This window comes from Natator depressus, chromosome 3 (genome assembly GCF_965152275.1).
Source record: "Natator depressus isolate rNatDep1 chromosome 3, rNatDep2.hap1, whole genome shotgun sequence".
Taxonomy (NCBI): domain Eukaryota; kingdom Metazoa; phylum Chordata; order Testudines; family Cheloniidae; genus Natator; species Natator depressus.
In genome coordinates, this window is record NC_134236.1 from 49,081,740 (window position 1) to 49,108,695 (window position 26,956).

Genomic DNA, 26,956 nt, shown 5'->3' on the forward strand with positions numbered 1-26,956 from the left:
CCAGGGTGGAGGGGGGATATGTGAAGCATAAAATCTGGAACAGGAAAGAGTTTGTGACCCTTCATCAGTGCGTCAAAATGGTCATTCAAAGATGTGGCCAGTTGGAAGGTTGCAGTACAGGGCAGTCCTTTCTATTAGAACCTGGGCTTCTTCCTGAAGGGCTCGGCTGTTCTCATGAGCTGGTAGTGGACTGAGTGAGATCGTTGAGCTGTCTGTGGCCTGCTGTACTTTTTCTTTGCCATAAGTGTAAACATGCCCAGAGATTGTAGCTTCACCCAGAATCCTTAAGAAAGTGAAGTGACCCATCCATGGCATTGCTGAATAACTTGGGTCTCTTGAAGGGTGGGACCATCAATCATGTTTTGTACCTCACAGAGGATTGCAGACAAAAAGCTCTGTACCTGATTACTGCTGCAGCCATGGAGCAAGCAGCTGTGTGTTGGGGGCATTTAGTCAGGGCTGAAGAGATGTCCTGGCAATTGTCTGGCCATCTGCTACGAGAGTTTGAACTTGTTCCCTCTGATCCTGGGGCGAGTGTTCAACAAAGGGTGAAAATTTGGAATAGTTTGTAAAATTGTGTTTCATCAGCAGGGTTTGGTAATTGGCTACTCTGAACTGTGGCATGGCAGAGGAGTAAGTTTTTCCATGCCAGAAGGTCCAATCCTCTTTGCTTTTTATCAGAAGGTGTAGAATGGAATCGATGTTGTCTATTCCATTCGTTGACTGCTTCCATGAGCAGAGAGTTGGGTGCAGAATAGGAAAAGAAATATTTTGATCCTTTGGGTGGGATGTAATACTTTTTGTCCAACCATTTACACATAGGTAGTGCAGTAGCTGGGGTTTGCCACAACGTACGTGCCCAGGCCAACAGAGCATCAATAATGGGCAGGGTGATTTTGCTCAGACAAGATGTATGAAGGATGTCCAACAAGGAGTATTGGGGTTCTTTCTCCTTCAATGGGATATATAGGATCTCCTCTATACACTTCATAAGGTCCAGAAAGGCCTTGAAATCATCAGCATAAGATGGTGAGGGAGGCATGACAGCTTCATTTGGTGATGAGGAGGATTTGTGGGAAGCTAATGTTTCATCCTCCACAGCTCTTGTCCTTTGTATGATTCTGCTGTGTGGAGGCACCAGAGTGCGGCATTTGTTGCTCTTGATGTATCCTTTTATGAGATGGTACCCTGTAAAACTAATCACCATAAGGGGCCTAGAGGTTCCAATACACCCACCTTGGTGGGGTGTAAGGGACTGGGGCAAGACCCCATTGTTATCCTTGCTAGGGTTGGGTGTATTCCTTGCTAGAGTGTACCCCGAGTGAAGGAGGTTGAAAAGGGAAATCCTGTATAGATACTTCAGAATCTAATGAGGAATCATGTCCTGTGCCAATTGGAGGGACAAATGGTGTCAATACCAGTGGCTAAGTTGGCACCAGGGCCCCAAAGGGGTCCTGTAAATGCATGGGTATCAGAGACTGTTGATAGGAAGATACCAGATGGTGCTGAGTTGGGATTGGCTGAAAATGTGTCTGTGTACCCTCAAAGAGTTTATCAGGGACTGGGGGCCAATACATCATTGAAAATGGTAGGAGAGGGTAAGTAGGCTCTGGCAGGTGAGACGGTATTGGTGCGGAGTGTCTCTCCGTATTCCTCAGCAATGGTGACTCAGGTGCTCCAGGATCTGAAGCTCCACATTAGTCAAAAGACTGGACAGTACCAGGAACTCTGAGTAGGAAATATCGGGAGTCAGACTATCTGGAGGTACCATAGATGGTGCTGAAGTACAATCAGTACGTCTTTTACGCCTGGTTGCTGGAAATGGTATAGATGATTTCAGCCTGGCTCTGGAGTCCTTATCTATTGAAGCCGTAGAGTTCAGTGCCAATGTAGGTACTGCTTAACAGAGTTTACCAGACAGTTTCTTGGTATGCGGCATGGTCTTCTTAGCCAGTGCCATGATCTCAATAGCAGAGGGGATGGGAGCCTCAGCAGTATGCATAATGAGATGCAAGGTCTCCTGAGACTTTCCCTTTCTCGTTTCCTGTTCTGGGGAAGGAACCCTTCTCTTCTTTGATGGTTAAGATGGTTCTGAAGGGCACCCTGGGTCTTTGCTTACCATCGCAATGGAGATGGTCACCACAGCTCTGAGGATCTAGTGTACAGGGGGGTGACTCAGATCCTGTTGGTGTCAGTGAGTGTTCCATTAACAAGAGTTTGAGCCTGTCCCCCATCAATGTATTAGACCTGTTCTTATACCCTGAGTAGATCTTGAATTTGGAGGGGATGTGAGACAACTCAAGCCAGCTTTAATGTCCAATGCTGCCTTGGAAAGACCTATGGCAGGTATGGCAGGGTTCAAAGCCTGAGTTCTTGGGCACAGCGTGCACTTAAGACCGTGGATCAAAGGCCTGAGAAAAACAAAAGCACAATTCAGGCCAAAAAAAGGGAAGTGGAACCCCTGTCCCTTTTGTTAAGTGAAAATTGTGCTAAATAAAAAAAAAGAAAAAATACTTAGAAAATACAGAAATGTTAGTGAGAGGTATAGCAAGGCACTAGGCTAGCTGGAGGACACCGCAATGGTCATCTCAAGCCGCACGCAGTTGAGAGAACTGGAGTGGCAGCAGTTCCACCTCTCACTATATGCCCTCATACTGGAGGACAGGATGTCTAGGATGGAAGTATGGATCCGCGGACATTGCTGATGAAAAATCTCTGATCCAGCGTGCACAGGTATGGATACACCTTGAAATGGAGCACCCACAGGGACACTACTCGAAAAAGAACCAGCTACACACAATACAAACATTGACCCTTATGTAGCCACTCAGATGTGTCCCCGTCCCACTGGTCAAGTCCTAGACAGACAATCAGAAAAGCTTTGAAATATTACTCATTGTCTCCCCCTGGTGTCTTAACATGTTAATGGGTTCTTCCTTTGCTAACTGACAGTCAAGCAAAGGAAAAAATGCAAATAAGTGAGGCAATCTGACCATCAAAGTCTCACTCAAAGAGCGCAGTGTGGGATAGGAAAGGATCCCAGCAGACCCACTCTGTATCGCCTTTCCCTAAAATAGCACTCTTGTGGGAGGCAGAAAAGAAGCCACCTTCAACTGAAGACTCATGTACTGCCTCCAATGCTCAATGGATGAGAGTAGCCCTCACCTATTCCAACTCAAAATATTTTTATTTTTTAAGAAAATGAAAACTGGTCTGGGATCCCATCCCTTCCCCACTCCCATTTCTTCTTTACTGGAGGTAGCGTGGGTATTACTAGCACTGTAGTAACTCCTGCAAGATGAGGAAACAGACCCAGAATTGAATGTACATTGTGCAGAAGGCAGAGATCATTTATATAAGCTGTATACCCAGTTGGTTCTGCAGCTCCCAGGTTCAGAGTTGTGTTCCTTCTATATTAGTGACCTTGTGCCCTGACTTTACCTCTGGATATGTCAGCCTCCTATAGTTGGAACATGTCGCATTTCGGGATCTTCACATCCCACAGGGCAGCCTATATTTTTTTCTTAAGAGTGCTCCAAAATATCTTATTCTCTTAAATGTTTTCATATTTGTAAATGTATTTTATTAATGTTGTAAAATCTTTCCCTCAGAAACAAATGTGAGATTAAATCTTTCTAGTATCACAAAAATATTTATGGAAATCCTTGTGCATATTAACCCAGACAAAGAGAAAAAAAAAAGTGATGCTCTATCAAGAAATCTTTGAGTACCTGCTGCTTAGGCAAGTCTGCCTTTTCAGCCTTTTCTCCTTCTCCCTTGCTGAGGGTCTTGCTGATGCCTGACACCCATTTCAGTAAATCCCCAGCTTTCTCAACATGTTCTTTCTTTTCCTCTTCCATTGACTTCTGGGGGGTAATGTGCATCGTAAAAAATACATGTATTTAAACCGTTGAGATATTAAACTGCAAGACCCACAAACTCTCAATCCTCTCACAATGCCACTATTACCACAAAAGCTACTATAGTTTGAGTAGTTTTATTTATTTATTTTACCTTATGCATTACTGTCACCTATATGAAAATATATATATGTATATGAGAAATAACTGAAGACATTAATAGAGGTGATTCCTCCAAGATATTTGCACAGATTCTAAATGGCTACAGTACATACATATTCACACACACACGAACCATTTTATAGACAGTACAGAAACATATTAACCCTCCCAGCCCCTACTCAGTCATTAAAATCTAAATAATGCTTGTAGTCAGAAAAGCTAAAGCATCTTTGAATTGCTGCCTTTGCATTAGCCTTATATGCATATAGCCAGAACTGGGTATCACACTGTCAGAGTACACTAGGATAGGTTACTAAATTACATTTAAGAGGAAGTACAGTGTTATTATAGACTTTGAACCAAGATATACTGAAAAATAATCACAGAGGTGTCATTATTTTGTCCACAATAAATATATTATGAATTTGTAGTTTGTGTCAAATAGCACATGATTTTTAACCAGCGTTTTATAGTAGTTGGAAACTTTTCAGTACTTAAAAATGTGTTGAAACGCTTTCACCTATCACAAGAAAAAAGGAAAGAACATTTTAAAATGGTTAAAAAAAACCTAAGCATTTCATATCAATACATCTTATCTCATACATACTGGAGCTTTATAAAAAACTAATTGCACTGATTCAAGTTTCCTCTGAAATCAGTGGAAAATCATGTTGATGAAAAATTTAAACAATACCACTCCAGACTACAAATGCATGACCTAATTATGCAAAAACTAAATATATGTGAGTAGCTTTATGCATGTGAGTAGTCTCGTGTGCGTAAGTGTTCCAAAGATTTAAGCCTAAATCTCTGTACCACATTTTGATACCTTTGTAATATAAAATACTTGTTTTTTTAAGATTTAAGAGCAGTTTGAAATGCTAAATGAAGCCATCATGGCTGGATGAAATATTGTAATATTATACTCAAAACAGTTCCTATTTTGAAGTCAATGGGACTTTTGCCTAATGAAATCATGTAAACACTGAAGCACTTCATGCCTATTATGAACTTTATTCCTTTATTGTGTCTAACTTCTATAGTATGTTATCACTCTCACATGATTACACAATAGTATTAGTAATTCCCCACCAACAGCCTAATGATCAATGGGAGTCTTTTCATTGAATGGACTCTGGATCTGGCTCAAAAGTGAGTACCAAAATCACTGTTCTATTACGAAGCATAATAAAGACTAGAAATTCCTATCTTAATAGGCTCAGTTGCTTCTAATAATCGTAGCCCTGTGTGGCAATCAAAAATAGATTTTTCCAAGGCTTCTTTGTATGTTAACTTCTTCTTTGTTTTGGGGCATGTAATGGCTTTAACATGTGACTTGTCATCTTTCATTTTTGTAGCTGTGATAGCATCAATAATGCCATTCTTAATAGCATCTTCCATAGACAACCTGCACTGAGATTTTGGATCTATCAGTCCACCAGTCAAGTATTGATACTGCAGGCAGCGAATGCCTGTGTCTTTGTTCAGGACATTTACATTCATAGCTTCAATGGCTGACATAATTTTGTTTGTTACAGGATGAATGATCCCAGTAAAGACTAGCTCACACTGCTGAATTTGCTTAGCACTTATTTCATCTATTAACTCCCTTTGCAAAGCTTCTGAAACACTGTATTTTTTCCCAGTAAATGGATCAATGATGCCTCCTGTACTGGCTTGAGCTTCAAGACACCTTAGGGCAGTAATTCTATCCACCAAGTTTTTGCGTGAGGCTTTTAGAACTGTAATTCTTTCATTGGTGTCAGAAAGCCAGTATCCTGCAATAGGGCTGTTCATATCTTTACATGGTCGTGAACTGCTAAGCAAAATATCACCAAACTCATTAGCTGTGATGAGGCCTTCCTTATATTTATTGACTAATGTTCTGTCAATTGTACCCTGTGTTAATGACTCTTCAATATTAAATTGTATTCCAGTTTTGAGATCTGTTAGCAAAAGAGAAGAGTTTCCACAGGAATCAAAACATGTAGACTCCTTCCACTGAAATTCCCGTTCTAATAGCTCAAGATATGTACTTTTATCAATTAAATCCCTTTGATAAGCCTCATATGAAGTCATTTCTGTTCCAGTTTTGATGTCTACTACGGAAATTTTATTAACTTTTTCTGCTGATGGGCTAGTAATTTTTCTGTCCCCAACTGGAAGCAGAACACATTTGCTATCTACATCAAACACACAAATTTTCAGCAACTCATAGTAGTACATGGCTTGTCTATTATTTGGGTTTTGAAAACACTTTGCATTACTAGACGGTTCATGTAAAAATTTTAAAATTGTGTTATTTAGTAAGCCTAGCTGCACTGCGACATCTGGAGGAATACGAACACTTCTTACAGGGTCAATAATTCCCCCACTTGCAACCTGGGCTTCAAGAATATTTTTACCTTTTTGTCTTTCCAGGATTCTAGCTTCAATAGCTTGATACACCGATATTATTTTACCAGAACAGTAATATCCTAAAACTGCTTTCTCTGCCTCAAGTAGTCTACCTTTGAATTCATTATCTACAAGTCCTTTAACAATTGAGTCATCGACAGAATATTTCTGACCTGTTGTGGGATCAATGATGAAACCCGTGGCAGCCTGGGCTTCTAAAAATGCTAATGCTAATGTTTTTTCAATTATTCTTTTCTTTGCTGCTAAAGCAAAAGAGATTATTTCTTTGCTGGATTCAAAGTACAGCCCAGCTATAGCAGTAGGTTTACTTAAAAACATTTCAAGACTTCTCTGAACCTCATCAATTGACTTCTGCCCTGAATGAAGCTGTTCAACTGTGCTCCTGTCTAGCAGCTTAACTTCAACCAACTGCCTGGCAGTTACATCATGTCGGAGACCTTGAAATTTAAGATCGTCTTCCCCAGCAGAATATTCATAGTGAACCATATCAACATTCTTCACATCCTTGCCCTCTAAGAAAGAGCTAATCTTTGGAAAATCTTCTCCCCTTAAACCTTCAGACGTTTGGTATCCCTCAAACATCCTGTCTTCATTACCAAGATTCTTGTCATTTTCTTGTTTTAATGTTGTAACTTCAACAAGCACATCATATTGCTTGCTCTTCACTATCTGTAAACAGGAATTTTTTGACACAATGAGCAATAGAGCTGGAGAACGTAATCTGCACTTTACATAATTCAGGCCAAAGTCCACCACCAGAAGAATGCAATGGAGAAAGTGAACAGCAGAAATCATGAATAAGAAATTTTATTAGCATGGACTGCACAGAATATAATTAACTATATATTTTTTTAAATGGTACACCTCAAATATTCATTTCAGAAAGGATAGATTAATGGGAATGTGGATGAAATGCAAGGTAGAAATTTTATTCTGTGCTTATTACCTGCACTTATTGATATCACTCAATGCACTTTTAACCATAACTGAGCATAATCATTGTATGTGAATTTCTATAATGTACATAAAAAGAAAAGGAGTACTTGTGGCACCTTAGAGACTAACAAATTTATTTGAGCATAAGCTTTTGTGAGCTACAGCTCACTGCATCTGATGAAGTGAGCTGTAGCTCACGAAAGCTTATGCTCAAATAAATTTGTTAGTCTCTAAGGTGCCACAAGTACTCCTTTTCTTTTTGCGGATACAGACTAACATGGCTGCTACTCTGAAACCTGTCATAATGTACACAGATAAGCAGAAGAGGTCCCCATACACCAGAATAAAAAGAGCATACAACAGAGAGCATAGAACAGCAATACCAACTTTTAAAGAATGGAATAATAAAAACCAGCACCAGCAAGGCAAATGTCAACAAAACTCAGATTATACCTCCAAAGGGTGCATGAGCTTTACTAGTCCTGTTCCATGTTTTTCTTCTTCATGCCTAGTAGCTTGCCAGGAAGTGTGAAAGTTTTTATCTCTTAATTTGTCTATTTCTGATATTCTTGTCATGGGGTTTGTTTTATCAAAAGTTATCTGGAGCTGGGTGCTTGTCTGAGAAACAAACTCTGTAAAAGACTGTTGGCCTGTATCATCTCGGGATTGGTTTGTTCTTGACAACTGGAGCTGCGCCTCTTTTGGTTCTGTATCATCAGCACCCAGGTGCAGCTCCTTTTCTCCTAATCGATCCATTTTAAACCCCGGAATGTTTATATCAACCTGTCTCTCCTGTTTCTGTCTGAACAATGAAGAAGTCGTTTTTGCACATGGATGAAGTTGTTCTAAATCTCTAGGTGAGGTTTCTCCCAGGTAATTAAACTCCTTTCCCTTCTTCTCAAAGTCCAATTTGAATATAGAATCTTTGATGTTATTATGTTGCTTAACTCCATTCTGAAACATCAGGAACTGGTATTCACGTTCCTTCACTGGCATGTCCATATTCTGTTTTAGGGTCTCCACCATGCGCCTCTGTACCTCCAATTCCTCCTCAAGTTTCCGATATTTCTGAAAATAATCCATTTCAGCATGATTTCCTTGTTGTAGTTGCTCACGACATTTCTGAAGTCTTTCTTGCAGATCTTCAATTTGCATCTTGTACAATTTAATATTCTCTTCAGCCATATCTTTTTCTTGCTGCAGAGTGACACATTCCAGTCTTATACCCGAAATGTCATTTTCAGTGATGCTATGGGATTCCAGTAGTTTTTCAACTTTTTTTCTAAATTCCTCTGCAGAATGTTTAAACCTAATGGACTCTTCCTGAAACAGAGCCATCTTTTTGCGTGCCGTTTGCTCATCTAGGGTCTTTTGATGGAATTCATCCTGCAGCTTCTTCAGTTTACTTTTTAGCTCTTGTATATGAGTTTGCTGTAGCTGTATTTTCTGCTCACTCAACCTCTTTTCAACAGTGAAAGAATTTAGTTGTGCATTTAGATTTTTAACCTCTATCTCAGCGTTCAGTTTGAAAGCTCCCTGCTTATCACACTTCTGCTTAAATTCACTGGCTAATGTTTTTGTTTTTATTAGGTCATCTTCTAGACTTTTGACTTTACTTATGAATTCTTGCTCAGTTATTATCTGCTTGTGCAACTGTTCATTTGTGGTACGTAGCTGCTCTTTAAAACCATCTGCTAGGGTTTTTAAGGCATCATTTTTTCTCTGAATACTTTGTTTCTCCAGAATTATCCTCTCTGATTCAGACTGAATTTGTTGCATCATTATTTTGGTTTCAGTATTCGATCTGGTAAGCTCTTCTACCTTTTGTTTCAATGATTCTGCCAAATGATGGCTTTTGGCCAAGTCGTCTTTCACCTTTTGAATCTTCTGTTGATTTTCATTCTCTGCTCTTGTCTTTTGAAGCAGCTGTTCCTGGATTTTTTTATACTGTTCTTGCAGATTATTTGCTTCTCCTCTGCATGACTGTGTTCTTTGTTCAGCTATCAACTTCTCTTTCTGGAGAGAGTTGATTTGTGAATTTAAATGCTGAACAGTGATTTCAATTTGTGTGTGTGATCTAGTCAATTCCTCTACTTCCCTTTTTAACTGTGCCTTTTCCTGCTGAAGAGATTTCATCTCTTCTTGATAATTTACTTTAATTTTCTTAAGATCTATGGCCTCTTGCATTACCTCTTCAGCTTTACCTGTGGTTTTGTGCAGCTGCCTATCGAGTTCTTTCAACTGTTGCAAATATCCCTGCTCTACCTGATCTTTTTGGTCCAACTCAATTTTCAGACATTTAAGTGTATTATTGGCATCATCTAATTTCTCTTTTAGTAAACGAGCCTTTTCTTCAGCTGATGCTTTTTGAAGTTCAAGATCATTCAGTTCGTATTTTAGATCTTTAATGTTTTTTTCAGACTTTTTGTTGGCAGTAGTCAGCTCATCTACCTGCTGTACAAGCTCCTCTACTTTCTTTATTTCTAGTTTTTTCTGGAAACCTATAATTTCAGAATCAACCCGATAATGCTTGTCTTGCACAGATGTGCAAGTTGGCAGCACATTCTCTCTTATTAAGGAATATCTGCTTTCAACTATTTGCCTTCTAGCTTCAGTTTTCTCTTTTTCTTGGAGCTTTATTTCTGCTAGATTCCCTTGATACTCAAAACCTTGTTCCATTTGCTTTATTAGTTTCATAAGCTTTTCCTCTCCTTCTGTTTTTTTCCTCAATTCTGCCATTAAAGCTTTTTTCTGCTGCTCTAAATCCTGAAGATTTGTGTCTTTCCTTCTCAGGTGCTCTTCAAGTTTTCTTCTAGCAGCAGTACTTTCCTCTATTTGAGTTCTAAAAGCTCTGAGGTTTTCTTCAACTACACTTCTTTGAGCCTCTGCCTGCAAGGTGAGCTGCCTTACATGTTCTAACTCCTGCTCTGCAGATACTTTCTCTTTAGCAACGCTCTCAAGCTCTATCTGATACCTCTTTGCCTCTTGCTCAGCCTTGGTTTTCTGAAAAGATATCTCTTCCACATACTTCTGCTGTTTCTTCAGCTCATCGTCTGCAGCTTCCTTCACTTTGGGGAGTTCCTGTTCTACACGGAACTTTTGTTTCTTCAACTCCTCTAACATTTTCTCAAGCTCATTTATCTTTCCCATAAGTTTTCTGTTCTCATCAATTGTTGACTTCTGTTGCGCCATCAGATCTGAGTATGCTGCACGTGCTGATGCCGCCTCATTGTTTATAATCTATAAGAAAATTTAAAATATACAAATATGTTTAAATCTGTTCTTTTTTAATATAGCATGTGAAATCTGTTGTATTATTTTCAAGACATAGTTGAAAATACTTACTAACGTATATTCGGCATGTCAATACAGTAGGATGAGCAGTTCCCACCACCATCACCTTCTCCTTACATAGTAAGCTTCAGACAAGAAATCATTAGTTCACGATGAAAAAATCCTTCATAAAGGACTCCACAAAGGGGAGAAGTCCCAAAGAATCTCTTTTGTTACTCAGGAAGCACTAAATGGTTAGAAAAGTCAGACAGCCACTTGCATATGATCTTGCTCAAAACAAATAGCTATAACAAGTAATGAACAAAACACAATATGCAAGGATCACACAGGTCAAGGAAGTTCAGCATTTCCAGTTTGGTTCAGTAGGAATTTAAAGCATTTTATGTTTACAACAAACATAATACAACACAAATTTGGAAATCTGCCCAAGAAAAGAAATAATACATGAAGCTGCACTCAGGATGTGTCCACACTAGGAAAAAAGGTGTTTTCTTACCATGTTTTAGCTAACACATGTCAACTAGGAGATAGTAAACTCTTAATGAAGAGAGGGCAGATAGTAGTTTCCAAGCATAAGCAGATGGAGGTAGTAGTTTCCGCACATTAGCAGATGGAGGTAGACACTAGGAGGGAGAAGAGGGTTCATCTCGACCTGCTAACGTGTTCAAACTACAATTGCCTTGTCTTCACTAGAATTTTATCATGTTCGCTAACATGAGGTAAGAACACAGGTTTCTTCCTAGTGAAGGCAAGGCCTAGTGTGAGGTAAAAAGCAAGCAATTTTTCTAATAAACAGAAAGTTATTTTATTTTAACAAACTTGCCTGATTTCAGTTGCAATGAGACTACACTTACATATCACAAGTAGTACTAATGAAAAGGCAGCTTCATTCCCTCTTTTCCTCCTTCACTTGGATGATTTTAAGTAAACACTTACGAAATGTCTATACTGAAAAAAAAATAAAAAACAACCTGCAGCAGCAAGTTTCTGAGCCTGGATCAACTCAAGCTGTGGGGCTAAAAACAACATTGTATAAGTTCAGGTTCAGGCTGGCGCCTGGGCTCTGCAACCCCATCAAGGATGTGGGTCTCAGAACCCGGGTTCCAGCCCAAGCCAGAACATCTACACTGCTATTTTTAGTCCTGCAGCATGTGCTCCATAGGCCTGAGTCTGTTGACCCAGGCTCTGATACTTGCTGCGGGTCATTTATTGCAGTGCAGACACACCCTTACAGATGTTGGGATTAAACTGGATCAGCTTAGGAGCATCTCCTTTTATGCTGACAGTTACACAACAAACGTATTAAATGTAAAGTGTTTTCAGACAATTAAAATTGAGAATCTGATTGCAGTTGCATCTAGGATCACAAATTAAATTTTGCTATTATGCAATCTTGCACTCTTTCTGATTAGCAATGTGAGGCATCAGCTGGGAGGTATACCTGCTAGTATAACACTGTGACATTAAAATTTGACGAAACAAATTCAAAATTATTGAAAAAAATCAATTGTTTTGCCATCTCTGAATTTATACTGATTAATAGAACAACAACATATTAATTTATAGTTATGCTCAATCAACTTTAAATCAGCTCCACCTTCAGATCTTTTTGTCCAAGATTCAAATACTGAGTTAGATTGATTTTTGAATGGTAATTATTTTTAATTGGAGTTTGATTTGCATTAAGAGAAAACTTCTGGTACCTCAATATTTTTTTCTGTTCTTTTTCTCTTCATCACCCATGTCATTACTTTTTATTTGCTTTGCTTTTCCCCAGAATTAATGTTCCGTTTCTGTGTTTTCATTTTACTGTCTGGAGCTTATTGTCTATTTCAGGTACCTTGGTGCTAGGATTTTTACCTTTACTCTGCATTTCTGCAACCAGCAATAAATCTTCCGTTTGTTGGTACTGATCTAATTCATCCTCTGCACTCTGTTTGTTCAAGCTGATGCCTGTATTGGCCAAACTATGAATCTTAGTCTGTGTCAAATTCTCTTTATTTTCTCTACTGTCATTTCCAAATTGTATGTTTGCTAATTCAGCTTCTGAAACTGGAAAAATATTCTCTTCCCTTGGAATTACTTCTTTCGTTGAACTGGTTATTTTTACATTTGTCTCCCCTAAAGGTTGTCCCTCTAAACCTGGACCACTGTGTATTCGTGACTTTTCAGAATTTAATATAAGTCGTTCTGAAGCATTTTCTATATGCTGCTTCCCTTAGAAATACCAAACAGGTATGCAATATTTGCTTGAACTATATTCTGTGCTTGAGTTGGATTTAGAGTTCGTCTTTCTGGAGAGTTGTTTTCTGTTTTTTGTCTTTGTTCAACTGCTTCATCACATCCCCAAGGTTCAAAAACTACAGCTACCATCATGGTTTTCTGGAATTCATGCTCAGTGGATAAACTCTGAGCTGACAGCACACAGGTTTAAATTTAGATTTTAAATGTCAAAGACTTCATAGCAAGGACCTTATTTTATCCTTTTTCTATGCACCAAACTCTTAATGACATCATTCAGAATTCTTAACAAAGACAAGGATAGAATAAAGTCCTGAATGTCAGAGGAAGAAATTAGAAGTATAATCCCAGAAAAACTGATGACTGTTTCTGCTTTGAAATGGAAAAGCTCCAGGATACGCTACTTTGATTCCAAAAGGAATTATTATATTGCTTTGCAATTAGAAAGCAACCTTAAATTATCTACTAAGAAGTTATCAAGGAAGTAGAACTCTGCATATGTTTTGCAAAAAACAGTCTTGCAGACACAGCTCAGAACAGACAAAAATGGTTTATAAAATTCAATTATTCTTGAGAAACGTGAAACCAACCAGTCAAACCCGACAAATGTCTTGGTCTCTAGATATTTTTCTTTTTTGTTTTCATTTTTACCAGCAGCATGAATTATAAACATAAAGCCTACTTAGATTGTAAAAAACCGATATCTCATGCAACGGATGCTACATGGTAAAAAAAAAAAAAAAGATGCACACTTTTCATACTTATGCTATTCTGTTCAGAGGTGTGTGACAGAAAGAACATGCAGCAAAGACAAAGATGGCAGCAATATTATTTAACATCCCTTTAAGGATCCAGGGTCTTGTCCAATGATTACGTAAATAAATATTAAAAATTAAAACTTGTTAAAAAATAACTCCAGTCCTGTTTTATGTATTTTTGATTTTTGGACAAATCGTACAGTATATGATTTGGCAGAAAACTATAAGGATACAGTGTATAAATTAAGACCCTATCATCCTTAAAGAGTAAATATATAATTGCTTTAGAAACACATGATATTTTTAAAGAAAGTGAAGAGTAGATAATATTCTCTGTTTAAATCTTTAAAGCATTGATTTAAACTGCGTATTTTTGAACAAATATTTTATAGTCTCCATTTATTCTTGTTAACGAGACCTCATACTCACTGTGAAAAAAGTTAATTTGCCTCAAAGAATCAATGCAGAAGAATGACAAAAGAAAAAAGAAGCCTAAACATTTAAAAGGCATCAAAACAAACTTAAGAAATTAGTGAAGGGGTTATTGCACTCCCCTATTTAAATAAGAAATTCCTTATGCACTAAAAGCAAGCTTGTGTGCATGCTGCAGATGAAATTCAACCCTGTGCAGAGGGATAATGGAAAACCTAAGCACCACTTAGGTCCCATTTAAGCACACTAACTAGGACTTAAATAGGACATTAATAGTGCATGGGAGTTGGGCTGGCTCTCTGCACAGGGACAAAGTTCAGCTTGCATTTGTAAGTACAGCATATATCCAGCCCTAAAATATACACCAAATAAATACAGTTCACATTCCAAACATCCAGTGTGGTTTTTGTGGTAAAAATAAAACTGCAAATTAAATTTTCAAAAATTAAAAAGCAAGTATTGTCTATGTCTGAATATAGATGATGAATTATGATTTATAAAGATGGACAGCTTTTGGTGGAAATTTAAATTATTTTCTTTACATAGCTATACTTTTATATTTTCCTTGTTTATTAGAAATAAAAAAGTTTTAAAAAAATGTTTGACTCAAAGGGGACCCATCACTACCAGCTAATTTGTGCTAGGTCTTAAGTAAAACTGTCCCGGTGCATTATAATTTCTCCTGTCCTATAGATAATTTCCTTCTCTGCAGAATTCAGTGAATCACAGTGGGTCCCTGTAATGTGACCCTCCCATCTGGAAGGACTGATGGAATGTGAGGACTTTGCAGATAGACGTCAGTGCTTATATGAACAATAGCCGCACAGTCCAATATCCATATATTCCCATGTATGTGCGATATATAAGGAATTTCAGTTCTTAGTATTTTCAGCTAAAATTATGATCCAAGTCCAATAGTTGTTTTATTTCCCCCAACAAAATGGTTTCTATTTTCCTGCGACCTACCTCTTCTTCTTCTAGTCTTTTCAAAGAGTCACCAGCAAATTTAATATACTGGGTCATCAGGGTCACCAAGGCAGTGTAGCGTGTTCGTAAATCCATGAACTGCATAGAAACAAAAGAAAGAGGAAAATGGTACCACTCACAGTGACTTGGAATGCATTCAAATAATGTCCAAGAACTAGTTGTAGACCTAAACTGGCCTTTACGAAAGTTATATATGGCACAGAGCTCGTAATAAGACAAATCTTGATCTTGGTTTAAGGAACATAATAATCACAAAGAACCACATAAACAGTCTGTTCACAGGACCAACTGACCCTAAGAATGGTCAGCCTGGTATGTAAGAGGCTGAATGGAAGTGACCTGCATCTGCTAGGTGGGTAACTGGTGTGGTGGAACTCTGGGGGACAAAAGAATGTGGGGAGAACAAACTCAAGGAAATAATCTTTCTAATCACAAAGATCCTAACTCCTCTGGTACTGTAGCACTAGAGTGGAATTTTCAAAAGTACCAAAGTAACTTGAATGACATTTGTGCTCCTATGTCACCCTGGGGCTTTGGAAAATTCCACCCCTAGAGCTGTAGTATCCCCAATAGTACTCCAGCCTGAGTGAAAGGACCTAAGGTCCCTATCTTATGTTGGAGGGGCTTCAAAATCTTAACCCCTTGATAGCTGGATGGATAGATAGAGTATCTTCATTCCGATAAGCCTAGGTCTTTGTTTCTGGCTGTCAGCTCCTGTTTCAGAATTGTCAGCTAGAGAGAGTCACTTCCAGGCCAACCTGCCCCATTCACTCTTGTACTCAATCAGTCCTCTGGGGACAAAATTGCACCTCTGCATGCACAAATGGGCTGCAGGGAGGCACAGCCTCTGAATCTGCTACAACAGAGCCTTGTGGCACCATAGTGATGGTGAAAGCTACCCATGGGGTGGCAGCCTGAGACATGATCTGTCTCACCATGTTAATAAACAGTTTTATTTTTCTCTGTTTTCTATGTTTCTCATCCAAGCTTTTCATGGGTATTTAGTTAACTGTTTATCAACACCAACATTCAGATATATAACCAGATACTGTGAGATGTATAACAGTATATTTACATCAGGGTTTGTCTATGTACAGTAAAGATCATGTGTGGGGTTACTACATTTAATTATTAATAAATCCCAGTGTTGCATTTCCTCCACTCTACAACAGGCTGCTAAATGAATGCACATTTCCCTGTCAAAGAACATCCAGTTACCTCTTGTATAATGAAGTCAGATGAGCTCTGCATTCTCCGGCGTTTCACTGGAGATTTTTGTTGTGAGTCAACCATAGCCCTGTATGTCATTGTCTGCAGTTCATAATCCTGTAAAAATAATGCAGTCAGAAAAGTTATCAGCACTCTCTATCACATTGACATTAAATAACGCATTTATAATGCAATTTAGCTGCAGAGCACCACTGCTTGCATGTTGTATCCATTGTACAATACCAGTGTACATGTAAAGGACACATTATCAAATTAAACTCTATTATATGTGTATAATTTTTCTTACCTTTACTGAAGCTGAGTATTGCTCTGAATATTTCTGGCATTCATCTATTTTATTTTGTTTCATTTCAATTTCAGAAACCAGCATCTGTAAAATATATGTTTATATCTTCAGCATAATAATAATAATAATAATAATTAATAATAATAGAAATAATAATCATAATAATAATGCTTTTCTCTCCCTTTGTTATGGCTGATAAGTATTATTATTATAAGAATTTCTAAGTTTCCCACCATCATACTATTTATAGCACTGCTTGCATTTCACTGTCCTATAGCTAGTTGGAATCCTGGGTCCTGATTGGAATCCTAGAAAGTCAATAGAAAGACTCCCATTGTCTATAAGTCTCCAGGACCTGATGGAATTCACCCAAGAGTTCTGAAGGAACTTAAATGTGAAATTGCAGGACTACTAACTGTCATCTGTAACCTATCATTTAAATCAGCTTCTGTACCAAATGACCGGAGTATAGTTAATGTGATGCCAATTTTTAAAAAGTACTCCAGAGCTGACTCTGGCAACTACAGGCCAGTAAGCCTCACTTCAGCACCGGGCAAATTGGTTGAAACTATCATAAAGAACAAAATTGTCAGACACATAGATGAACATAATTTGTTGGGAAATAGTCAACATGGATTTTGTAAAGGGAAATCATGCCTCACCAATCTACTAGAATTCTTTCAGGGGGTCAATAAGCATGCAGACAAAAGAGATCCAGTGGATATAGTGTATTTAGATTTTCAAAAAGCCTTTGACAAGGTCCCTCACCAAAGGCTCTTAAGAAAAAAAAGCAGTCATGGGATAAGAGGGAAGGTTCTCTCATTGATTGGTAACTGGTTACAAGATAGGAAACAAAGAGTATGAATAAATGGTCAGTTTTCAGAATGGAGAGAGGTAAATAGTGCTGTCCCCCAGGGATCTGTACCGGGCCCAGACCTATTTAACATATTCATAAACGATCTGGAAAAAGGGGTAAACAGTGAGGTGGCAAAATTTGTAGATGATACAAAACTACTCAAGATAGTTAAGTCCCAGACAGACTGCGAAGAGCTACAAAAGGATCTCACAGAACTGTGTGACTGGGCAACAAAATGGCAAATGAAATTTAATGTTGATAAATGCAAAATAATGCACACTGGAAAACATAATCCTAACTATACATATACAATGATGCGGTCTAAATTAGCTGTTACCACTCAAGAAAGAGAGCTTGGAGTCATTGTGGATAGTTCTCTGAAATCATCCACTCAATGTGCAGCGGCAGTCAAAAAAGCGAACAGAATGTTGGGAATCATCAAGAAAGGGATAGATAATAAGACAGAAAATATCATATTGCCTCTATATAAATCCATGGTATGCCCACACCTTGAATACTGTGTGCAGATGTGGTTGCCCCATCTCAAAAAAGATATATTGGAATTGGAAAAGGTTCAGAAAAGGGCAACAAAAATTATTAGGGGTATAGAACCGCTTCCGTATGAGGAGAGATTAATAGGACTGGGACTTTTCAGCTTGGAAAAGAGGTGACCAAGGAGGTATATGATAGAGGTCTATAAAATCATGAGTTGTATAGAGAAAGTAAATAACGAAGCGTTATTTACTCCTCCTCATAATACAAGAATAAGGGGCCATCAAATGAAATTAATAGGTAGCAAGCTTAAAACAAACATAAGAAAGTATTTTTTCAAGCAACGCATTGTCAACCTCTGGAACTCCTTGCCAGAGGATGTTGTGAAGGCCAATACTATAACGGGGTTCAAAAGGGAGCTAGATTGATTCATGGAAGATAGGTCCAACAATGGCTATTACCACGACGGGCAGGAATGGTGTCCCTAGCCTCTGTTTGCCAGAAGCTGGGATTGGGTGACAGGCCATGGATCACTCAATGACAACCTGTCTGTTCATTCCCTTTGGGGCACCTGCCACTGGTCACTATCAGAGGACAGGGTATTGGGCTTGATGGACCTTTGGTCTGACCCAGTATGGACGTTCTTATGTTCTTATTGAGTTCCATGTGATTTAGATCCAGCCCGCTCGTAAAATACTGTAAAAATAGTGTCTGCATCCTGGACACCTGCAAGGCTAAAAGCTGCTACATTTTTAGCTAAAGAGACAGGTTCTTTAATGAGGGCTGTCACAGACTCCCTTCCTCTGTGGATCAGGCACAGATGGTGACCTGAAATACACACTATCAGGGGATTACATAAACATTTGATTGCCACCCAGTTGTTTGACTGTGGCATGTTCATACCCCTTTATTATTCACTATTATTGAACATTCACAAAAAGTGGTTCTGTTTGCCTAACATTTAGGGAATGGCTGTCCTTCCTGGTCTCAATCCTGTAAGGTGCTGAGCACTCTGGTGACAAACCAGTAAAGCACTAAAGCACTCCCTTAACCGTAAGCACACAAGCAGTCCTACTGAAGTCACAACGCAAGTTGAGTAGCCTTCATGACAATGCCATTCCAGGAATGTGATTAGTTTTTGCTAACTGTGTTTGCTATTGAATGGCAACTCTCTATGGAGCGCTGGTGTGTGGCAAGTTGGGATGCACTCCCAACGGCATTATAGAGGAAGGATAGCCCAGAGGTTAGGACACTAGCCTGGGAGTTGGGAGAGCCCCGCTTTGCCACAGACTTCCTGCATGATGCTGGGCAAGTCATTTTGACTCTCTGTGCCTCAGACCCTCATCTGTAAATAAGATTAATAGCACTTCCCTACCTCAAAGAGGTGTTGTGAAGGTAAAAGACTGGCATGCTCAGTTACTAGGGGTCACAGAGATATTTGAGATAGCTAAAGGGAGATTGACATCATTGCTTTAAAATTATCTTTATATTTTTTTCTTTTGTTAGTAGAGTCCCATTAATTTTTTTTATATTTTATATTTTTGGGGAATTTCATTTTAACGATTTTATCCATGCGAAGAGGTGGAGGAAAGGGGTCCTGCCCGGGGGAGATGAGAGGCCCTGGAGGGGGGAAGGATTGTTGTACAGTGAGCCTGTCCCACACTCACCCAGTAGCATGCGATTCCTGTCTATGGGTCCGGGCCCACCTCCCCACTCCAGGTGTTGCGATGTGGCACTTGGCACTTCCCCTTCATCATGATGACAGAGGGGCGGCTGGACCAAATTTACACAAGTGATGCTGTGACCCTGTACACTACATAACTGGAGCAGGGAGCTGGGCCCAGACCTGAGGGACAGGAGCTGCTGCTGTGAGGTGATTTTTTCATTTCAGTTTGGTTTATACTTTGTTTTGTTTTATTTTGTTGTATTTTGCATTTTCAAAAATAACGGGGCTCCAGTTATTAGTTTCAATACTTTTCCCCAGGATGGGATTCCCTTTTTGTACCTTTTGCTGGTTCAGCTGTTTAGCCAAAGCTTTGCTGTTTTCTGGTTGGTTTTCTTGAATCTTTCGCTGAGTATCTTCCACTTTCTGAATCCAGGTATCCAGTGTATGGTAAGTATCTTTGTAATATTTCAGAGATTTACTGATACCCTCTAAGTCACGCAACCTGGTTTAATTTGAGAACAAGAGATGTGATTGGGGAGAAGGTACTGTAAAAAATTATGTAAGTCAACATAGCCTTTAAGATATCAGGTGTCCTAGCTCCATCTATCATCATAACAGGAAATTTAATAATTTTTACTAAAATATATTAATGGCAGTTTCTACCACAGAGATCCCCAGCTTAATGACATTCCATAAAGATTAAAGAGGATTTTCACACTAGAGAACACTTGGAAGAGGGAAAGAACAGTTATACTAGAAACAACTGACTATGGGTCAAGCCTTCAATGGGCTTTTGTGTTCAGGAAAGGTCCAGTCACAGCAGAAACACTGCACATTTCCTAAATTAATGAGCCCAGAAGCAGAAAGACCATGCACTAGACACAACATTCCCCAGCACACTGTGAGGAAGCCTCTGCAGAAGCAATTGTCACTGCCATGCAGAAGGACGAGAAGTGGGTGTGTTTTAGGTGTGACCAGTGGGTTTGGTTCTGAGCATGAGCCAAGAGGGCCAAAACCTGCACTGAAGGAGACCAGCAGACCACATCCTCTACTCCTCCCAAGCCAAGTAGGAGTTGGCACAAAGGCAAAGTCTTTAGCTGTCCAAAAATGCTAATGTCAATGATCCTTTTGGGTTAAATCCCTCTTTAAACCATATGATTCTGGAAACTACTGAAAACTCACTCAAGTCTGTGGGCCTGCCATTTAAACCAAACAGGCACAGAGACTGAAGTGGAAACTGGTTAAGACCCTTCTATTCTGCAGTTAAATGGGAGCAGAGGGGCAAACAAAGGCAACCTGTGTTATTTCCTGCAAACTGATTTTGGAGTGCTCAGAGTGCTTGAGACTCATCTGCTGTAGTCCAAACAATGTGCCTAAAACCCATACAAATATACTAACCAAAGAGACAGCAGAGACGTGAGTTCAGAGCAATCTGCCTGTCTGTAACCCTGTATTTAACAACTCTGGTATTCTGGTTTGTAATACCTACTTTTGAATCTGCCTTACTTTCAATAATGCTAAGGGCATGCTCTGTGCATGTATGTGTGTGAAAAAGAGCGAGCGTGACAGTGATTATGTATTGCATTTGAGGAATTATATTTTGGTATACATATAAACAAATAACAGAGTAAACAAAATAACAATAAATGGTGGGGGAAAAAGAAAAGGAAAGATGTTTAATTGGAGCCAATATTGACAAATATACGTGTATAGTGAGTGTCACTGTCAAACAGTTAGGAAGTAGGAGGGTGAACATTTGCAGAAAACAGTCTGTTTGCTGCCACAAATTGCAACTACCACAAGCTGTCATATTTACACTAGAAGTCACTGTGTGTTAACAATAATCTGTCAGCATATTCTACACAGATGTCATGTGAGGAGAGTGTTCGGTTCATGTTTGCCTTGTGAGCAGATAGGGACACTTAAGCTTCTCAGAAAGCTACTGTTTTTTCATTTAAATATATCACTTTGTTTACACATGACCTACCAGAAAACAAATTAAGAGTGAAATTTAAAGATACATACACTGCAGTTTAATTTCAGCCAAAAAAGGCTACACACGCCAATTGCCAATTGAGTTTCTTATACTCAAAAACAGAAGGAAAGTGCTCTTCCCCATAGTTTTTGTGAAAGCCAGTAGCTTGAAGGCTAATAATCATACTGACATTCAAACTGTTTTCTTTGACTAGATGCATTTTTGACCAGGTCTTGCCAATCCCTTCTTTAGTTTCTGGCAATTAGAGGTAGAGGCAATAAAATTAATTAATTATATCCGATTAGTTAACTGATTATCAGTTCCTGCATGGATTGGACTAAGAACGTAAGAACTGCCATATTGGGTCAGACCAAAGGTCCATCTAGCCCAGTATCCTGTCTTCCGATAGTGGCCAATTGCCAGGTGCCCCAAAGAGAATGAACAGAACAGGTAATCATCAAGTGATCCAGTCCCTGTCACTCATTCCCAGTTTCTGGCAAATAGAACCTAGGGACACCATCCCTGCCTATCCTGGCTAATAGCCATTGATGGACCTATCCTCCATGAATTTATCTAGTTCTTTTTTGAACTGGTGGAATAACCTAAGGACATCTGCTTTTAAGAGGGGAGAAATATGAAAGTTTGCCTTGTACAGCATTGTTTCATATAAACAGCAGTATTCTGATGCTTCTCTTCAGGGATTCCAGGGTCATAAACTAAAATAAAGAAAATAGTTTTAGTTTGCAAATAATGTTGTTCTCCCTTAATTTGTCCTTAGCTCTAGGCAGATAGAATTAAAGAGATTGAAAACAAAAGGATATGAGGTTGGTTGGGAAAGCATTAAGATGTGAACTCATTAAGATGTGAACTTCTTCCCTGTGAGAACAATGGATAAGCGCATTCCAGAATATTGTGTGTGGGTGTGTATATTATATACTTTACTGTTTGTCTGTGTGTGCGCGTGTACATGTGTATAAAAATATTTGAGTAATATTATCCAGGGACATCACCAAAATCTAATCAAAGAGTCACATTTCATAGAACAAATGAACTGGAGTTGCATCATGATATTGCATGAACATAATGGAAGGTCAACAGGACATACTCCAGGGCAAATTACTGGTTCTTGGCCAAAACCTAAAGTCCTTATTTCAGTTCTTATGCAGACAAAATTATCACTGAAGTCAATGGGAGTTAAGGACTAAGGACTTGAGGTCTTAGGCCCAATGTTCTTTATCAAGAAGTAAACATAAATCTGACCAGCAACTCACAAGTGAAGGTTATCTCATCATTCCCACCTATCAGTACTAACTAGGGGGCAGCAGAAAGCATTTCCCTAAGACAGGAGGCCCTGTTCTGCAGGCATTTTTGCTAGGGGAAAAGGGCAGCATATCTGTGTTGTATCTCGCTAACTACTAAGTGTTATGGTAAAGCCCATATAGCGTAGTGTTAAACTGAAGATGTTACACACACTTAAAGTTGTGGCTATTGTAGAAAAAACTGCAGGGGATCACGTGAACAATGGCAGCAGCACAGAAAAGATAAGCATCCACCATGTTAGCAAGTTTCCTAAATAGTTAAGAAATACATTTCAACCCACGATAATGTTCATTTCTTATTGCTTAAGCAGAAGATAAATTAGCTAAGAAACAACATCAATAGCCTAAAAGATGCTTTGAACACACTACAACATGAAGTGGTACGAACCGGTTTTCAATCTGAGAATGAACATTTTGCCATCTCTCAGACAGCTGATCAGCTTTCTCTTTATGCCAGTCAAAGTCAAGATCGCGTTCCTTATGCGTTTTAAACATTTGATCACTGATCGCTTTGGCTTTCTGCAGTTCATCTTCTAAGGCATGGAATACCTCTCTTTTCTCATCCACTTCAGACCTCCACAGCTAATATGTAATAGAGGATAAGTAAACAAAGTATAGCACTATGTGTGTAAATCAACACATTGCATATCCAATTTTTTCTGGTTGTTCAGTCTGCTCCAATACCGAAATGACTATGAAACAGCTGTAAACTGAAAATTCTGGGTATAGGAGTCCCGATGCCCACACAGATCAAGCACATGGCTTGCAAATTAGCAAGCTAATATTTGTCTAATAAACTACAGAGGTCACTTAAAAAATCTGTCAATTGTAAAATAACATTAGCTCACTGCTTGCAGTATTTAAATGGAAAGTATAAGGGACTGTACAAATACTGAAGGAAGCTTTTCTATTAATTTAAGAAAGTGGCAAGGTTTTTAGGGCAGCCAGTCTTAATGTTGCCTGGAATCTTCCAATAAAAGACAAAAGTAACTAACGCTCTTGTTGCTGCAACCACACACCTTTGGAGCCTCAGATATTCCAAGACACTTACTCTGCAGTGTTTCTCTCTGCACTTGGGAGGTGCATTAGCACTCCTGTTTTGCATGTTATGTGCACAGCTCATACTAACATTTCCAGAGTTATATGTGTATGCAAAATGCAAACTTCTGTAAGTATAAAGTGTCTGTGAGAATTATTTTAACCTACCAAACAATACATTTATTTTCTTATCCTAATTGCCCAAAGGATACAGATTTGTCTAATGTAGCAATCTTAAAATGTACAGTCTGCTTAAAAGTAGAAAAGAAGTCTTTGGCTGCACCACAAATGTAGTCTAACCAATGGGTTATTATAAAAAGACAATTATTTTACTATACATTATTTTACGATTTACCTATAAAGAAAATATAGCAAATTCATACCTTTAATGTACCCATAAGGTTCTCAATATTATTCTTGTCAGCAGTGACTGCTTCTTCTTCGCACAGTTTAGTCTCATAAAGTTTTACTAGCGCTTCGGCTCCTTGAGTGTTTTTCAGCACCAAATTTACAGTTTTTAACCTGAAACAGTAACCTCTTGTTAACTAATCGTGTATTGATAATATTCAAACTGCTCACATTTTTCAGTCTTGCTGTGTGATGTCTGATAACTAGTAATCCTTTTTTTCACTGTAATGACTTCGATAACTCTCTTACCCTTGATCAGTATTATTCATATTTATAACTTTACTGGGTTTTTTTATTTACTTTCATTTGGGGCAAAAAAGGTGTACATTAAAATGCATCAAGTAGGAAGTGACGGTTTAGTACATACTTTTCTATGTAAATGGAAGACATAGAGTAAACTTGATTCATATTCTGAATGATGACATTGAGCTCAGAACGCAGGTTGGGGACAGAAGGTGAACCAGCAGCTTGACTGAAAAACTCTTCACATTTATCTGTGATCATTCCCAAATCATCCTTGAGTCGATCCAGCTCTTTCTTTAGCATCTATAAAATGGAACGCAATTGACAGTATTTATTTATTCTACATCAGCCTGACAGTGTTCATATATCCTAGACATTACTTAGAGTAAACTTCTGTTCTTAATATTATTTTTATTTCTGTGCTCTTTGTTGAAAAAGTGAGGACTGTATGTGCAGCATAGAAAGATGGAAGACTGGCTATTGATTAGTTCCTTTACCTCCACTGATATATGAGAAAATCACGTAGTCACCCCACCCTTCTGAGCTGAACCATAACATGCAAGGATCTGGGTCCGTTTGTTTCAAGAGAAAACTATTTGTTTTGGGAAACCACCACTTCCTCGTTGAACCATTTTTTCCGAATGACTCACCTCTTGTTCCGAGATCCTAAACACACTTTCATGTAGGTCATCCCTCTCCAGCGGAGTCCGAATCTGTCGGATCAAACGGTCCTCACAGCTCTCCAAGCGAAGTCTGATGTTTCTGACTTCTGAGATGTACAGATTGTAAATGGATTCCTCCTGCTCCTCTGTTGAAGTAACCAAAGGCGCTGTTTAGGAAATGAATCTAAATTGCCATGCCATATTTCTCCTCCTCCTAACAACAGATTTTGTAATACCTCAGAATATTACAGCTCTTTCAGGGATTGATTCTACTCCCAGAAAAGCCAACAGGAATTGACTTTAATGGGAATTGGATCAAACCCGTAGTCCTTAGCTGCTACTAGATCATCTCCTTGCACTTCCAAAATTAATGTCTATCAGATTCATAGATTCAAGGCCAGAAGGGATCATCTAGTTCGACCTCCTATATAACACAATCTATAGAGCTTCCCCAAAATAATTCCGATAACACAACTTGTAGAGAAACATCCTCCTTGATTTAAAAATTGTCAATGATGAAGAATCCATCACAAATCTTGGTAAATTATTCCAATGGTTAATTACACTCATTGTTAAAAATTTGCACCCTATTTCCAGTCTGAATTTTCCTAGCTTCAACTTCCAGCCATTGGATCGTGTTATACCTTTCTCTCCTAGATTGAAGAGCCAATTCTTAAATATTTATTCCCATGTACATACATATGGATTATAATTAAATCACCCCTTAACCTTCTCTGTTAAGCTAAACAGAATGAGCCCCTTGAGTCTATCACTATAAGGCATGTTTTCTAATCCTTTAATCATTCTCATTGTTCTTCTCTGAACCCTCTCCCCAATTTATCAACATCCTTCTTGAATTGTGGGCACCAGAACTGGGCACAGTATTTCAGCAGTGGTTGCACTAGTGCCAAATATAAAGGTAAAATAATCTCTCTACTCCTACTCAAGATTCCCCTGTTTATGCATCCCATAATTGCATTAGCTCTTTTGGCCACATAACTCATGTTCAGCTAATTATCCACCACAACCCCCAAATCTTTTTCAGAGTCACTGCTTCCTGGGATAGACCCCCCGTTCCTGTAAGCCTACATTTTTTGTTCCTAGATGTACATGTTTACATTTAGCCATATTAACAAGCATATTGTTTGCTTTCATATTGCTTGCATATTGTTTGCCAAATGATGCAGATTCCGCTGAACCAGTGACCTGTCCTCTTTGTTATTCACCCCTCCAGCAATTTTTGTATCAGTTGCAAACTTTACCAACGATGATTTTTTGTTTTCTTCCAGGTCATTGATAACGATGTTAAACAATGTAAGGCCAAAACCTGATCCCTGAGGGACCCCACTGAAAACAGACCTGCTCAGTGATGATTCCCCATGTTCAACCGTCAGGGCTACCATCATCCCCTTTGCATGCACACTGGTGAAGTGAATGACTATACTTCTTCCAGCCAGATGATTTCATTACTGCTATTGTAGCTAACCTCTAATGGATTTCTTCTTCATCACTGTAAACAGGGATACAGTAAAGGACTGGAGGACTTGGGCTAGCCAACCCTGATTACAGAATGAGTCACACCTGAGATCAGGATGATTGCCCTACAGAGAGCAGCAGGAGGCTGCAATGAAGGGGGGAAGCTCAGGAAACTGTAGAAAAACTGCAGTGTGAAAGGCTCCTGCATGGAAGACCC

The 26,956-nt window shown here is 38.8% G+C and overlaps 1 protein-coding gene across 16 annotated transcripts in view; it reads right to left on the reverse strand.

Annotated features, from left to right (window-relative positions):
* Positions 1-26,956, reverse strand: part of DST (dystonin) — a 460,168-nt gene that overhangs the window by 164,731 nt on the left and 268,481 nt on the right. For all 16 annotated transcript variants that reach the window (XM_074947869.1, XM_074947855.1, XM_074947860.1 and 13 more), the window contains 9 exons: positions 25,252-25,409; positions 24,726-24,904; positions 24,334-24,472; positions 23,301-23,494; positions 19,958-20,120; positions 16,605-16,688; positions 16,307-16,414; positions 15,068-15,166; positions 3,732-3,866 (listed from right to left, as the gene is read on the reverse strand). In XM_074947869.1, coding sequence (XP_074803970.1) covers positions 3,732-3,866; positions 15,068-15,166; positions 16,307-16,414; positions 16,605-16,688; positions 19,958-20,120; positions 23,301-23,494; positions 24,334-24,472; positions 24,726-24,904; positions 25,252-25,409 — 1,259 coding nt within the window. The remainder of the gene's footprint in view (positions 1-3,731; positions 3,867-15,067; positions 15,167-16,306; positions 16,415-16,604; positions 16,689-19,957; positions 20,121-23,300; positions 23,495-24,333; positions 24,473-24,725; positions 24,905-25,251; positions 25,410-26,956) is intronic.